General features: G+C 52.3%; 1 protein-coding gene across 3 annotated transcripts in view; it reads left to right on the top strand.

Annotated features, from left to right (window-relative positions):
- The window catches only part of EFR3B (EFR3 homolog B), a 68,338-nt gene that overhangs the window by 31,754 nt on the left and 19,937 nt on the right, over positions 1 to 16,647 (top strand). For all 3 annotated transcript variants that reach the window (XM_065400853.1, XM_065400854.1, XM_065400852.1), the window contains exons 4-8: positions 496 to 645; positions 5,516 to 5,650; positions 7,474 to 7,552; positions 11,382 to 11,517; positions 14,386 to 14,544. In XM_065400853.1, coding sequence (XP_065256925.1) covers positions 496 to 645; positions 5,516 to 5,650; positions 7,474 to 7,552; positions 11,382 to 11,517; positions 14,386 to 14,544 — 659 coding nt within the window. The remainder of the gene's footprint in view (positions 1 to 495; positions 646 to 5,515; positions 5,651 to 7,473; positions 7,553 to 11,381; positions 11,518 to 14,385; positions 14,545 to 16,647) is intronic.

Below are 16,647 nucleotides of genomic sequence, written 5' to 3'. Positions count from 1 at the left end.
TCTGGGCTGACGGGAGCAGAGAGCCTAGAAGCTCCTTGGCCGTCTGGACTTCCAGGGGCTGCAGCTCTGGGACAGCCCACCAGGCAGACTGCCCTGAAGCCCGGGCTCTGTCCCCTTTTGCAGAGAATTTTTTGCTCTCAATCGGAACAAACCCAGATTTTGAACTCTCGAAATCCTCCACGAAAGGGAATGAACCTCCCTCCAAACAGCTCGAGTTCCAACCAACAGGCTGAGCTCCCAGAACTGAGAAAGGAAGCCCAGAGTCCTGACTCCCTGTCTTAACCACTAGATCACATTCCTCTGGCAGAGTGAGGAAAAGAATGGCCAGTCCACTGCTCTCATCTCTGGACGACCGTCTCTCCCCGAATGTGCCCAGCGTCACACCTGAGGGATGGGTAACCCTCAGCTGTTCAGTCACGGCGTTCAGACCTTCTAATGAATGGGTAGCCCTGTTTCATCCGTGTGGTGGTGTGTTTTTTTAATCCTTTCCTTCAGGATCCGCATGTCTGGCATAAAAGGCCTGCAGGGGGTGGTGAGGAAGACGGTTAATGATGAACTCCAAGCGAACATCTGGGACCCGCAGCATATGGACAAAATCGTGCCTTCGCTGCTCTTCAACCTACAGCACGCAGAGGAGGCTGAGAGGTGGGAGTTTGCTTTTCCCTTCCCGGTAGGGAGCGCAGAGCTGCAGATAGTGTTTCTGGCGCTGCTTAGACTTCCCCAGTGGTAGAGTCTGGGTAGCAGCAAACTCTTGTTCTGTTCCCCGAGCGGCGAGGAAGGGTCTGAATTCCTGGAGCGCCCTCTGTCCTTGCTGGGTGAGAAATGAGTGGACCCAGCCTTTGGAAGCTGTCTGGTTTCATTCGCAGTGTACACGTTGAAGCAGATCCTCAGCTGGTGCAAATCGATGTCAATGGAGCTACACTGGTTTGCAGAGCTGAGGACCTGACCCATATTTCCTACTATTGTCACAAAAAAGGGATGGCTAAAACCGCAAAGCCATCTTCCTTTGAGCTGCATCCAGGACCGGCTCCAGGGTTTTTGCCGCCCCAAGCTGCGGAGGGGAAAAAAAAAAAAAAAAGCCGCGATCGCAATTGCGATCGGCGGCACTCCGGCAGCAGTTCCACCACGCCGCTTTCTTCTTCGGCAGGAATTCGGTGGCAGGTGCTTCCCTTCAAGAGGGACCCGCCGCCGAATTGCCACCGAACAGCCCGACGTGCCGCCCCTTCCCCTTGGCCGCCCCAAGCACCTGCTTGCTCGGCTGGTGCCTGGAGCTGGCCCTGGCTGCACCCCAACCCCCCAGCAGGCTTTCTGTGTACATCATAAAGAGGTGTAAAAAAAAAAAAAAAAATCCAGACATTTTGTTTCCATTGCAGGTGACCTTTAAGTAGAGCTGGGTGAAATTTTTTCTTTTCTTTTTTCTTTTGACAAATGGTAAATTCAATGAAACATCCATTTTCCAGGGGACCAAAACTGTTTGCAAATTTAGGTCGAATCTGGTGGAAAGAAAAAGAAGAAAATACATATTTAAAAATACAAAAAATAATTCCAACCATTTAGACACTAAATATTTTGATTTTTCATTTCGAAACAATGGTTTTGTTTTGAAATGTAGCTAGATTTGACAACCCCCCCGCGAGAATGTTTGGGGTTTTTTTTAAACTGAACAAACAAACCTGAAAATGAAACAAAACAAAAAACGGGGGGGGGGGGGGAGAATGGGAATCACTTTTGACTGAACGAATTGAAAAGTTTCTGCTAGAAAAAAACCCAGTGTTTCCCCGGATCAGTGATTCGCTCCGTGCCTTTCTCAAGTTCTGCAGCCAGCTAGTGGCAGAACCACGAGCCCTGGTTCCCCGCCCTCTGCCTTGTAGCCGGCTACCAGCTCTCTGTTTTGCTTATATTCTCTCAAACACACAATAGTTATTGGGCGTTACAGTTTGGGGCCTTCGGAAGTTTCCTTAAAAGGAGGCAACTTGAGTTTTTGTTTGTGGTGTTTTCTCTCTGCTGGGAAAGTTCTTCATTGTGATGATAATGGTTAGAGGCCCTGTTGTGTTAGCTGCTGTCCAGACGCCTGGAAGGAAGCAGTCCCTTCCCTGAGCGGCTTGCAATCGAAACAGACAAGACAAGGCAGGGTTGTTATCCCCACATTGCAGATGGGGAACGTAGGCACAGATCGATGAAGTGAAGGGAAGCTTGAGGCAGCTCAGCTTGCTTTGCAGAGCTGTCAAGGTGAAGGCACAGACCTGTGCATTTGCCAGATAAGACTCTCAGCTTGTTCTCCTCTCTGACTCCAATTTTAGAGAGGAGTAATTGCCCCGTAAACAGCGTGCAAGCTGTGACAGGAGATTAGGTAAAACCTCTCTCTCTCCCTTCCCCATCGTATGGCTCAGGCGTGTCCGCCCCAGCCTGCTGGGTTTTCACAAGCAGACAGGGATTTTTAAGGGAAATTACTCAGGTGTATCATTATCACCTATCTCATAGAGCTGGAAGGGACCCTGAAAGGTCATCGAGTCCAGCCCCCTGCCTTCACTAGCAGGACCAAGTACTGATTTTGCCCCAGATCCCTAAGTGGCCCCCTCAAGGATTGAACTCAGGCCAATGCTCAAACCACTGAGCTATCCCTCCACCCGCTCTTCTTTGGATGCTTTTACAGACTGGCGAGAAGGGGACGTATGCATGAATTCTGCCTGGTTTATTTTGACGGCTAGGAAAGATGCCTCAGAAATCAAGTGTTCAGGCTTAAAACTCCTTCATGGCATTCGCATAAGCAAATGGTCCAAGCGGAAGGCCAGATCCTGGTGCCCGCGTGTATCTGGAGTAACTCTTGAGTAGGCAGCGAGTTGCTCTGGATTTGCATAGGGTGAAGCGAGGGCAGGTTCTGGCTGGGGGGGGGGGGTGTCTGATTTTTGAATGAGCGCACAAAGCTCCATGTTTCATATGCAAATAGGCATTTGTGGTGTGTAAAACACTGCAGTCTCCTGGCTTTGGGTGTCTACCCTCCTCTAGTGGTTGGCTCCCAGAAAGAATAAAGGAACCTTTCTGGGTATGCCTATAGTGCGCATGGAGACCGAGTCTCCCTTCTGATCACACACAAATCAGTGTGACTCGGGACAGTAAGCACTGAGGACCCAGGACCCTGCTAAGGGGGTGGGTCAGAGCCCAAGTCCTGCTGCGATAGATCCAAGCCCTCTCCTTTTGCAGTGTGGACATAGCTCAGGCTGCAGACCTGCGTTAAATGGTCAGCCCAATGCAGGACAGATGCATTAGCAGGGCTGAGACACCCGGAGCCAACAATTGTAGTGCAGTGAGGACACTCAAGCCCGGGCTTGCAAACAGCAGGTCCCACAGACCCAGGCTTAGTATGCAGTGTAGTGCTCCCATCAAAGGGGTTAGCTGAAGTGGTTGAGACCTGTGTATTTGGCTCCCCAGGTGCAGAGGGAGGGATAGCTCAGTGGTTTGAGCATTGGCCTGCTAAACCCAGGGTTGTGAGTTCAATCCTTGAGGGGGACATTTAGGGATCTGGGGCAAAAATCTGCCTGGAGATTGGTCCTACTTTGAGCAGGGGGTTGGACTAGATGACCTCCTGAGGTCCCTTCCAACCCTGATATTCTATGATTCTATGTGTTTAGTTTTTGTAATTACTGAGTCTGTGGTACATGGACAGTCTCCTACAGATACACACTGCAGACCAAAGGTCCATCTCCTGCCCCATGGGCCGGGGGTCAGAAGCACAGGGCTGGCTGGGAGCAGCGAGCTGTGCGCTTTGCTGCCTCCTTGTCCCTGATTCACTGTCTGGCTGCCTACGCAGGGGTTTGTGCAGTACCCGTCGCCATGGCACCCGAGTGCCAGACATGTTTTTCAAACATGATTCGTATTTTAACTTTCTCTCCCTGCCCCACCCCCGGGCGATGGCTGTTATTGTCAGGAAACCAAGGCAGATCGGTGTGTGTTTTCAGATTGTTCTCGAGGCACTGGGATCTCTCCTCACTCTGATCTGAGCTCCGCAGTCATGGGCCAATGGCTAAGGAAGCTCTGACCCCACTCACCCTCGTGGTCCCGTCCATCTTCCGGTGGCACTAATAAGATATATTGGAATTGGAAAAGGTACAGAAAAGGGCAACAAAAATGATTAGGGGTATGGAACAGCTTCTGTATGAGGAGAGATTAATAAGACTGGGACTTTTCAGTTTGGAAAAGAGACGACTAACGGGGGATATGATAGAGGTCTATAAAATGATGACTGGGGTTGAGTAAGTAAATAAGGAAGTGTTATTTATTCCTTCTCATAACAGAAGAACTAGGGGACACCAAATGAAATTAACAGACAGCAGGTTTAAAACAAACCAAAGGAAGTATTTCTTCACACAACATACAGTAAACCTGTGGAACTCCTTGCCAGAGGATGTTGTGAAGACCAAAACTATAACAGGGTTCAAAAAAGAACTAGATAAATTCATGGAGGATGGGTCCATCAATGGCCATTAGCCAGGATGGACAGGGATGGTGTCCCTAGCCTCTGTTTGCCAGAAGCTGCGAATGGGCGACAGGGGATGGATCACTTGATGATTACCTGTTCTGTTCACTCCCTCTGGGGCACCTAGCAGTAGCCACTGTCGGAAGACCGGATACTGGGCTAGATGGACATTTGGTCTGACCCAGTGTGGCCGCTCGTAGGTTCTTAAGCACATAGCTGTTGTGGGTGGTGATTTAGAAGGAGATGGTTTCTCAAGCAATCAGTGCCAGCCACCATCACAGCCAAAGAGCCCTTGCTGTTTGGGTTCATCAGGAGCTCGGATCTTCGATTCCAACGTGTTACTCCCGGCTGAGTGTATAAGGCACAAAGCATGTTGTTTTGGTGGGGAAGGGGAGAGTCGGAGCTCCCCCTACTGGCCCGTGGCAGAATAAACTAGGCACCTCTTAAACTCCCAACCAAATGCGCTCTTTTACTTGGAGCCCTAATTTGTCGGAAAAGAGGAATTTCCCACTGGCTGCCTCCATTCCATGGTACATCTGAGCTGCGCCGCGCTGGTAAAGGTTAGGATCTGCGCGGGAGGGGGAGGGCCGCGTGGGCGGGGTCCGATCGTCAGCACCCTTCTGTTTATAGATCACCTCTCATCTCAAAGGAGCCCAGATTGTTCAACAGGCTCATTGCGCACAGGGGATCCCTTCGCTGAGCACTGAAGCGCAGCTGCCCTGGAGCAGAGCACAGCAGTTCTAGTCTGCGTGGTGCAGAGCCAGACCTGGAAGGAGATGTGAGGAGCCACTGATGTAGCTGGAGTTTAGGGAGGCAGAATGACTCTCATCGTAGGCCCAGAGTTCCAGTTCCAAAGGGCGGTTTTTATATTCTGCATGCCGGCGTCCTTCGCAGCAGCGCTGGGAGCACGGTGTTGGATAGAGAACGAGAGCGTCGCGTTGTGGGACGGGAGAATGAGGGTGTGAAAATGGGTCTCCTTGATTGCTGCTGTACTGAGTGGTTCTACGGATGAGGCTTAATCTCTCTCTCGCTCTCTCTCAGCCGCTCTCCATCTCCCCTGCAAGCAACTGAAAAGGAGAAAGAGAGTCCCACTGAGCTGGCAGAAAGGTGCCTGCGGGAGTTACTGGGGCGAGCGGCTTATGGGAACATTAAGAACGCCATCAAACCTGTTCTCATGTAAGTCACTCGATCAGGTGATTGTCCCTCCACCCTGCCCACATCTCTCCTGTGCTGGACCCTCTGGCTCTCTGTGTTCTCTTTTCCTCCTCCGCCTTTGTCCCAGAGTGGGACCCTTTTGTATTATTGATCTAAAGGAACAATAATGTTGCTGTGAATTAGTGAGGCTTGTTCTACACTACGGAGTTAGGTCAACATAAGGCAGGTTATGGCGACCTAACCATGTCAGAGTCTACACTACAGGGTTGCTCCCGCCGAGGTAAGCACCCCACTGCACCGACATCGTAACTCCACCTCCAGGAGAGGCGTAGGGCGTATGTGGGGGCAAGGCAGTGTCTGTATAAACACTGTGTTCCTTACATCGGCTGTTGGCGGTCTTGTCAATTTCATGGCTCAGCTGGGGCTGTGAAATTGACGAGAAAGTTGGCTCCTGGCTCCCCAGCCGGGTTGCTGCCGGGTCTCTATTCCAAGCCGAGCTGCCACCCAGGCTCCTGGCTTGGGCTGCCGTAGAGGCTCCCTGCTCCGCACTGGGAACCCTGCTGCCCCCTGGGGTCCTGGCTTCCTGCTCCCCACGGGGAGTACGGCAGCTGACCGGACCCCGGGCGCAGACCTCCTTGCCAGAAGTGAGAAACCCTGGGTGACTGTACCCCAGCTCCTGGCTGGGAGTGGGGAGGTGAGACGCCCAGAGGGTAGCTGGGCTCCTGGCAAGGAGCTGCACGGATCTGAGAGCCCTGGCTCTCAGGCCCCCACACTGCCCCTCTTCAGTCGATGGAAGTGCCCCGGTGAGGACACGCACCACCGACAGAAGGAGGGTAATGTGGACATCAGCCACCGCAGTAATTACTGCAATAGCTGTAAGTTGGCCTAACATAGGTCAACTTAAGGTTGTAGGTTAGACATACCCCTGGTGTCTCTTTGTATGTAATGGAATCATAAGAACATCAGAACGGCCATACTGGGTCAGACCAGAGGTCCATCTAGCCCGGTGTCCTGTCTTCCGACAGTGGCCAATGCCAGGTGCTTCAGAAGGAACGAACGGAACAGGTAATCATCAAGTGATCAGATCTACTCAGCTGTGTGTCATAAACCTTAGACTGCTCATGGGTTCTGGAGAGTCTCCTTTAGCTCAAGTGGCAGTGGGGCCTGCGTTTCCGAATCAGGACGAGCCGAGTTCCATCTCTGCTGCTGCTTTGAAGTTAGTGGCCGCAGCCTGGAGCAGAATGACAGCTCTGATGGCTTGGGGGCTGTGGATTTGTTCCAATACCTAGGGCATTGCACTTTTCCAAGTGCTGTATACGTGTTAGTTGTTGGGAGGAGGACATTACCTACTTCCCTGGTGGGCGGGTAACTATCAGCCCCAGTTTGGTGAGGGAAACCGAGGCACAGAAAAGCTAAACGATTTGCCCACGGTTACAGAGGGACTGAATGGCAGAGCTGGGATAAAGACCTAGGAGTTCCTGGGTCCCAGGCCCAGCCATACAGGGGCAAAGTCAGTGAGCACAAGCTGTGGACTAACCCCTAAAAGTGAGCAACTCCTGAGGCTGGGAGGGAATTGGGAAAATGGCAGACAAATTAGCTCTTTACAGGGTTTGATCCTTAGCTGGCAGTTTGCAATGCTACGTCGGCTCCCCCTTCCAGATCTTTGCTCCTCTGCCTCCTTTCGCTCCCTGCTCTGACTGCTTCTGTGTCACCTGCCTCCCACGCTGTTTGTTTGCTGTTCTCTCTGAGCAAAGGGAAGAGATGCCTTTGCTTGTCGTACAAGCAAGCCTACAAGCCTCTGTAATTGCTAAACTCACTCTTCTCTTTTTTTTCTTTCCCTGAAGCCATCTAGACAACCACTCGCTCTGGGAGCCAAAGACGTTTGCTATTCGCTGCTTTAAGATCATCATGTACTCCATTCAGGTGAGCTGCCGGAGAGGTGGCGTTTTGTGTCGCTTCAGTATGGTAATGAATTGTGAGTGTGTGCCCCGGTGCTCCCTGCTAGAAGGAATCCGAACTGCACCACTTGTGTGTCAGTGGCCCGGTGCTGCTAACTGTGGAGAAGGCCTGTTCTTTTGGAGGAGAAGGATCTGGCTTCTGTCCCTGTTGTCGCTGTGAAAGTCTGAGTAACCACTGCATGCAGTGCTCTGGCAATGAGGGACAGATTTGTTGCACTCTATGTAAAACAGTGTGGGTAATTCCCTGGAACTAATCTGTATGTATCAACACAGAGGCTTGCTATCAGATGGTTCTTTGCAAATTACATCAACATAGAAATACTAGGAGTACTTGTGGCACCTTAGAGACTAACAAATTTATTTGAAATAAATACTGATACCTTACCCTTACATGGCACCTTGCAAAGATGGGGAGGCTTGTTGCCACCATGCTACAGATGGGGAAATTGAGGCACGGAGGCTAAGTGACTTGCCCAAGGCCATAGGCTGAGGATTAGTAGCCAGAACTCCTGGGTCCCAGTCCTGTGCTCTAACCGCTAGCTCATACTACTTCCGTGATTTACCTGTGGCACTAGTGACTGATCCTAAACCTGTTATTCAGTCGGTGAGAGTTTGCCTGAGTCGGGACTGTAGGATCGGGGAGTACGTGGAATCCTGGTCCTGTTGTTCCTGCCTTTGTCTTTCCCTTCCCTTGTTCATTAGACATGCTCGCAGCCCGGTGCGGTAAATAATGAGAGCCCCTCGCTGTGCTGTGTGTCAGGATCCTGCCCTGCACGCCGGAGAAGGACTAAGAAGGCCTGTCATGAGGCTGGAGCTCCCAGGAGGAATTCAGGCTGACACAGCCAGAGCTCCTGGGGCGCTCATGCTGGAGTGGTAGTTAGTTCAGTGTGCTCCCAGCCGTGCTAGCCGGTTCGGGCAACAGGACCATGGCCCTGCCCTCTTCAGGGAGCTGGTGCATGTGAAGTGGCTAGCAGGGAATATGCTTCCTAATGGGATTCTGGCCAACCCCTGGCAAGCAACTCCTGGAGCCCTTCCTTGTGCACCCACTTGGGGCTAGCCAGAATTTGACCCTGAGATTTCCTGTCTTGGACTGCCTGGGCTTTGCAGCTATAACAAGAAGTAATGCTTTAGGCTGGGGGTCCCATCCACAATTGCTATATCAGGGAGGGGTTACCTAGGCAGAGGTCAATTACCTACCTTGGAATTTGGCCAGGGCTAACAACCCTCTCCTGCAAGCTAATAAAATGCCGCTCTAGAGGACCGTGTGCATGGGGGAACCAGAATACAGCCTGTCTCTCTCCCTTGGGAGCCGTTCTTTCCCTGTTTGTTAGTGCAAAGCAAGCTCCCATTGAGTTAGGTGGCATGGCAATAGGGTGGAAAACCTTGTCACAGGAGCCATTGGGAGCTACCTGTTCCCAGCTTGCTGCCGTTCCATCAGAGCACGCCGCCTGTCTCCGCAGAAAGAGAACGGAGCCGCCCACGGCTAAGCACAAACTGTGCAGACAGGAGAAAACGATCAAATTCTGCACTCAGTCACTCCCGCGGAGCCCCAGTGGCTTAGCAAGATGTTGCATGGAGATAAGTGAGGGGAGAATTTGACCCTCGTGTGTAGGATACTGGAAAGGTAATTAGAAATGTTTCCATGATCTCTTTGTTTGAGTCCCAATGAAAATATATTTCTGTCTGGATTGTCGTCTCCCTTCCCTTCTTTATCGTCACTTAGCCCATGTACGTTTCATCCAGTGCATTGGTTATTTATCCTTTTTCCACTCTGCACAGCAGGGCGAACGGAGAGGAAGGGCAGCTTGGCGGTTAGGGCACTAGCTGCGGAGACCAGGTTTCAATTCCCAGCTCAGCCGCTGGCTTCCTGTGGGACCATGTACAAGTCACTTAGCCTCCCCGTGCCTCAGTTTCCCATCTGTACAATGGCGATCGTAGCACTGCCCTGCCTCACAGTGATGTGGTCAGGATAATTCTATTAGATACTACAGTGATAGGGTACCTAAGATGTCAGTGTCACTTTTGTTTCTAGTTAATTTTGATTTATGGCTCTCTCCTGCCAGCTCAGCCCTGCTGTCCTTGGGGAATGCTTATATTTAAAAAAGGCACCTGTTTTCACTGCATTTTTTATCTTGTAAACTGTCCGATGCCCATTATCTTTAGATTAGGTTTTATAAAATCCATATATATATATATATATATATATATATATATATATATATATATATATATATATATATATATATTTACAAAATCTAAATGCTGGGCGTATAACTCAGCAGGGCCCGTTGGAAGGATACACAATCAATACATTCTCTCTTCATAAGTACCCAGGATTAATCACTTATTGGACCAACTCCTGTTGGTGAGAGAGACAAACTTACGAGCCACGCAGAGCTCTTCTTTATGTCTGTGAGAGATACTCAGAGCGTCACAGCGAAATACAAGGTCAAACAGATAGTTTAGCACAAGTAGGAAGCACATATTGTAAGGGAGCAATGCTAAGCTATTTAACCTTGTATTTAGCTGTGACGCTCTCAGTACCTTTCCCAGACCTGAACAAGAGCGTTGTGAGGCTCGAAAGTTTCTCTCTCACAAACAGAAGTTGGTCCACTAAAAGATATGACCTCCCCCACCTCATCTTTCGAATATAGAATCATAGAATATCAGGGTTGGAAGGGACCTCAGGAGGTCATCTAGTCCAACCCCCTGCTCAAAGCAGGACCAATCCCAACTAAATCATCCCAGCCAGGGCTTTGTCAAGCTTGACCTTAAAAACCTCTAAGGAAGGAGATTCCACCACCTCCCTAGGGAACCCATTCCAGGGACTGACCCGATTACAACCACCCCGCATACAGGATTAATCATGACAGTGGCTTTTATACATATGTAAACCCTGTAAATCATTTCCCCCATATGCACATCTCCCGACTAACGTTCCGTGTGCTAGACTTTCGTAAGTATGTTTCCATTCTGCACGTCCATTTCTATTTGGTAGCTCGAAAAGTCATCCAGTGTATTCCTGGATCAGTGACGCTTGTTCTCTACACAGTATATTTCCCTGCGCCTCTTTCCATAAATATACAGGTGCAGTCTGTGTGAGCACATCTTCTTCTACTGGCTGGCCCCAGCCTCTTACTTGCCCCTCGTTAAGGATGGTCCCCTTGAGATGGAGTGGCAGAGACCAGTGCTTTTGGTGCTGCAGGTCCCTGATTCTGTCCTCCCAGGCGACCTGTCATACCTGCATGTCTGTGGCCGTGCTAATGCGTGCATGGAACGATCCGCTGAGCTCGAGGTAGTGGGTGCCGTTAGGAATGACACGTTTATCGCTCACTGGTGTTCAATTGATCTCAGCGCTTGCAGGATTGGCCACTGACTCACCTTCCTGCTGCCCTCTCCCTGGCGTCCGTGGTATTACATGGGCTGCGGGCGGGCACAGAATTTGGCCTGGTCTGGAAGGTTCCACAAACATAGATCAATAGTTCAGTGCTGTGTGTGTCCATATTTCATGACAACCATTGTGTGGTCAGGAAAGGCTCTGTGCAGAAGTGACCCCGCTCCCTGTGCACCTTCCGGTTAGCTCCGCTGCCTTCCTTGCTGTTGCCTTTGTAGAGGTGGCACTGCTATGGGAACGCTGGATTCTGCCCTCGCGTGGGCGTCATCCGCCAGGTGCTGACTGCCAGGCCTTCCTTTCTTGCGCCGATGTCCGAGGCAGGAATTGCCCCCAGACCGCGAAGGTCGGCCTGGCTCAGCTTGCATCTATCAGCGCGGCTCACTCTCCGCTTTCCTTCCAGCCTCAGCATTCCCACTTGGTGATCCAGCAACTCCTGGGACACCTGGATGCCAACAGCAAGAGCGCGGCCACGGTGCGGGCTGGGATCGTGGAGGTCCTGTCGGAGGCAGCTGTCATCGCGGCCTCGGGATCAGTGGGTAAGGAAGGGATCCAGTCCGGCCCTCCCATGGCTTTCCCCTTCCCTCCAGCGCCTGCGCCTGCTTCTGCCTCTCCGGGCTGGAGTGATTCCCTGCAGCAGTCATTGATCTGAGAGGCACGGTGGGAGCTTGGTTCTCAGGAGCTGGAGATGGCAGCCCTGGGAGCCGTGGTGAAAGCTTGGCCCAGCGCAGGCCTCTGCACTGTAGTGACTGGAAGCATTTCAGTCAGTTTCCTTTCGAGACCCATTAACGGGCTGGGGCATTGCAGAGATGCCAGCTGGGGATAAAACCCCTACGCAACTGGGAAGGAAATGAGGCAGGCAGACACGGGGCTGATGGATTGTTGGTGCCAGCAGTGCTGTGTCATCAGGGAACGGTTCAGCCTGGCTTGTTGCTTCCCCTTGCACTGCCAGCAGCTGGCACCGTGGGCACCAGGTCAGAGAGCAGGGAGTGTCCGAGCTTCGGGGGGGAGAGTGGTTTGATTTCGGTTTGTTCTGACTCCCGGCTGGAAAGATCTGAGAGCGGCCAGTGGTGTGTTTGGAGAGGCGGACTCCCTGGCAAGGCTTTTACACCCGGGGTCTGCCTCTGCTCCCACCCCAGGCAGCAGCCGCACTCCCTTGACCCGGGTGGGCCGAGGGAGGTGCCCCTAATGTTGCCTGAGCTCAGCTGGCCCTGTGCGCTGGTATGCTGGCTGGTTATACGGGGTGAGCTGAGCGCATGCAGACTGGGATTATGGGCTTTACAGGAGAGCTGCTGGCATGTGGATAGCGCAACCGCCTGTGGATTCCCTTGTGCTCAGCGCTCCTGCTTCGAGCGGTAGAATCGCAGAATCCTGGGGACGGGGGCGTTCCTCCTGCTTAGCAGTGGGGAGCAGAGACCCAGGAGTCCTGTGCTCCATACCCCTTGCACTCCTGGCCTCCTGACACACAGCGGGACAAAAACGCAGATGAATTAGTTCTGTCTGTTTATCAGACTCTCTTAAATCCTGCAAAAATAACAGGAGTACTTGTGGCACCTTAGAGACTAACAAATTTATTAGAGCATAAGCTTTCGTGGGCTACAACCCACTTCTTCGGATGCATATAGAGTGAAACATATATTGAGGAGATATATATACACACATACAGAGAGCATGAACAGGTGGGAGTTGTCTTACCAAGTCTGAGAGGCCAATTAAGTAAGAGAAAAAAAAACTTTTGAAGTGATAATCAAGGCCTCTCAGACTTGGTAAGACAACTCCCACCTGTTCATGCTCTCTGTATGTGTGTATATATATCTCCTCAATATATGTTTCACTCTATATGCATCCGAAGATGTGGGTTGTAGCCCACGAAAGCTTATGCTCTAATAAATTTGTTAGTCTCTAAGCTGCCACAAGTACTCCTGTTATTTTTGCGGATACAGACTAACACGGCTGCTACTCTGAAACCTATCTTAAATCCTGGATTCCCTGGGGCTGTGGGTTTCCCACCTCTGAGCTTCAGTGTCTCAAGCCCAGCAGGCCAGGGGGCGTTGTCTAATGTCTGTTGCAGGGGACTGGGAGTTGAACTCCTAGGTTCAGTTCCTGGCTCTGGCACTGCCCCACTGTGTGGTCTAGGGTAGGTTTCTTAACCAGTCTGGGCCTGTTTCCCCATTTGCAAAAAGCAGCTAATGAGATGGGGTCAGTAGAACAAGGAGCTGAGCAGGCAGGTGGTTAGAGAAGGAGGTTTCACCTCATCAGGATTTTACTGGGCTTTGCTTTTGCATACATTTCCTCCCCCTCCCCCTCTTTTCTGTGTCTTTCTTTCTTGTATTTATAGTCCTTAAAAGGATGTGGTCACGTGTATTCTGGCCAGAGATGCACCAGATACACACAGACCCTCGGAGAAACCAGGTAGTTGTTGTTGGCAGTACAGGATCTCTTTGTGCTAGGCGCTTCACCAACACGCAGTGAGAGATGGTCTCAGCCCCAAAGAGCCGGCAATCGAAATAGACGAGAGAGAGAGGATGGGAGGGGAAACTGAGGCACAGAGCAGTGAAGTGAGTTGCCCAAGATGATACAGCAGGTAGAGGGCAGAGCTGGGAACGGAGCCTAGGTGTCCTGAGTCCCAGCATGCTTTGCACCTTGAAGACTGGACAAGTCCGTGCGGCTGAGTGCATCTCCATAGCAAAATTGCTGGGTTCTCTTTCGTAGGCAGCGTAGTTGGAGTCGTGTTGGTCCCAGGCTATTAGAGAGATGGTGACCCGGAGAAGAGCTCGGGGTGGCTCAAAAGCTTGTCTCTCCCCAACAGAAGTTCATCCAATAAAAGTTGTGGCCAAACTCCCCGTTGAGTTGAGTTGGGTTTAACAAGGGCTTTACCGCAGATTGCTAACAAATCGATAGCCCCGTTCGGTCCCGTCTGCGCTGGCAAACCCCAGGCTGAGCTCTCGGAAATGATCCTTGGATGTGGGATCTTTGCTAGTGTAGAAGTGTGAGGTTCATACTGGTGGGAGGGGGGAGGGTTGAGTTGTGGCACTCTCCACCATGGCCCGGTGTCTTTGCTGGGGGTCTGAAGAGCATAAGCCTGGGATGGCCTCTTCTTTGTCAGGTTACATCCCAGTGTGACCAGCTCCCTCTCACTTACAGTGGGGCTGCATGTCCCAGGAGGGGTAGCAGCATTGGCTGAATGGGACCAATGTGGTGTAGTGGCTAGACCGCTGGCCTGGGTCTGGGTCCATTCCTGGCTCGGCCCTTAGCCTGCTGGGTGACTTTGGGCAAGTCCCTTCCCCTCTTTTTGCCCCAGTTTCCCCATCTGTAAATTGGGGCTAATGATACTGACCTTTAAGCGCTCTAAGAGCTAGGTGGTGTTCTTGATTAATGCCTCTGCCTGCCCTCTCTGCCCTTCTCAGGACCGACTGTGCTGGAAGTGTTCAACACCCTGCTGAGGCAGCTGCGGCTGAGCATTGACTATGAGCTGACGGGCAGCTACGACTGTGCCGTCGTCAGTACCAAGATCATCAAGGAGCATGAAGAGAGGATGTTCCAAGAGGCCGTTATCAAGACCACAGGTAGGCAGGTCGCGCGCCGGGAGGGCATCGCCGCCTCCGTTGGCCAGAGGGGCCTGCTCTGCTAACAAGGATGTGTTCGGATAAGGGCGTAGTCGTTTGCTGCTGCTGTCGGTCGGGTTGGACAAGGGTGATCTGACGGTCGCGAAAACCAGACCCATAAAACAGGAAACGATTCAAATCGAGGAGCAAAATCAGCTAGCCAAGGAGGAGCCAGCCCTACAGGTGGGTTCTAGTTACAGGGCAGGTCAGTTGGGATCTAATTGGCTGATGTTCCCACGTACTGAGTCCGATTCAACACTAGGGAACACCAGGAAAACGTAAGTCCAGCCTGACTTGTGAGTCTGCGTCGAAGCCCACAGACTCAGCTTGGGGTCAGGCCCTCCAGACAAAGGGGGAAGTGCAGCAGTGGCGTTGGGAAAAGGCTCGGGGAAAGTGACATCTGAGCCCTAGAACTGAACGATCGCTCCGAGCAGCGATGGCTGGAACCAGATCCCAGTCGAGGTTCTTTTAAAACAGCTTGGTTTTCCCAGTCCGCTCGATGGGAAACACAAACCCGGGAGTTTCTTGGAACTGTCGCCCACTTCTTCATCCTGCCCTTTATTTCACTTCTGTCTCATCTGTCAATTTCTCAGAGGGGTGAATTGGCTTCCTGTAGGAAATTGATACTTTGGCAGAAGATTGGATCTAGTTTAGCCCATAAGTGGCTGTGACTTGGATGGATCTGTCATCTGGGTTCCCGTTTGTCCACATCAGACTCGCAGCCTGACTGGAGGGGTGCACGGTCAGGAGGGGCTGCAAATCGGGACCGAGGTGCAGAACAAACAAACGATTGAAAAGTTGTTGTCCTTAGCTTGGCGGTATAGATGAATTGAGGAATAGCGGTGGCACTTGTCTTGCAATGACAGTGGAATACCAGCGGAGGGCAGTATCCACCCAAGAATTCCCAAACACGAACCCAGGGAATTGCAGAGAGATTCTGGCTCTAGGAGGTGATTTCCCTTTGCCCTTGTGCGGTTTGGGAGCAGCGTGAAGGAGTTCAGAATTTAGGCCCAGCCTTGCAATGAGGCGGGGAGGGGCAGTGGAGAGGAAGAAGAGATAGTGGGCATGAGCTAACTACGAGCTACCAGCTTCCCTGCAGTCCTAGGTTTGTGCAGCTGCCTTTACGTGGCTGGAGTAGGATCGTTTTGTCTCCAGGTGCCCAGGTGGAGGGGCAGGATGCCTCTGATCCAGGCCTGCCCGTCACAGAGGCCTCTGGTCTGAGCAGTGAATCAGAGGCGCAGCAGCAGGGGGAGCCCATTGCCCGCTGGGCTCGGCTGTCTGCCGTCTGCCTGAGGTGGATCTGGGCCCTGTTCACCTTACCCCTCCCTCGAGAAAGGGGGGTGAGTGTTGGGCAGGGACATGGGGGGAGACAGAGAAATCCGAGCGAGGAAGCTGCTACAGGCCACTGCCTAAGCTCCTCAGGCCTTGTTCTCTACGCCGTGAATGGCCCTGCAGACAGCCTGCCTGCTGCTTAGCCCCAGTAGCCAAGCTCTGCCGCCCTGCCGGGGTGGATTCTCCACTCACGACTCTGAGCAAACCCAGGGGGAGGAGGAGAGGGAACGGCACCGGCTGGACAGGCCCCGACACTCCCTCCGCCGGGACGTACTTACCCCTGACCTGGTGACCCTGTGTGCCGCTGAGCCTGTGGCTGAGCGGAGCAGGCTGTGCCGGAGCCTACTGCTCTGAAGGCCACTTCTGCTGCCTGGGGCGCTGGTTAAGGTGGGCCTTTCCCCCCGATTTTTGGCTTTCTGAGTGGCTAAAGGGTCCCGCTTGATGCCTGTCAAGACCAAATGCTAATCGCCTGAGCTGTGTGCTGGTGACGAGTTACCGAACCTCTGCTACTACCGTGAAATAAACCCCTCCCATGAATGCCGGTGGGCCGCCCCGCGGCTCCCGCTCGCTGGAATCAGAGGAGGAAGGCCCCTTGGTGCTGTTCCTGAGATTCAGCCTGGGGGCTCGCTCTGGCCAGGCGTGTTGTGGGGTAGATAAACGGACATGCAGGGCTCAGTTCTGCCCCCCACCCTGGCATCTGCGTGGGACTCCCGCTCACCACCCAGGGCAGAG

This window comes from Emys orbicularis, chromosome 3 (genome assembly GCF_028017835.1).
Source record: "Emys orbicularis isolate rEmyOrb1 chromosome 3, rEmyOrb1.hap1, whole genome shotgun sequence".
Taxonomy (NCBI): domain Eukaryota; kingdom Metazoa; phylum Chordata; order Testudines; family Emydidae; genus Emys; species Emys orbicularis.
Note: the sequence above shows the minus strand (reverse complement) of the source record. Positions and strands in the feature narration are given on the sequence as shown.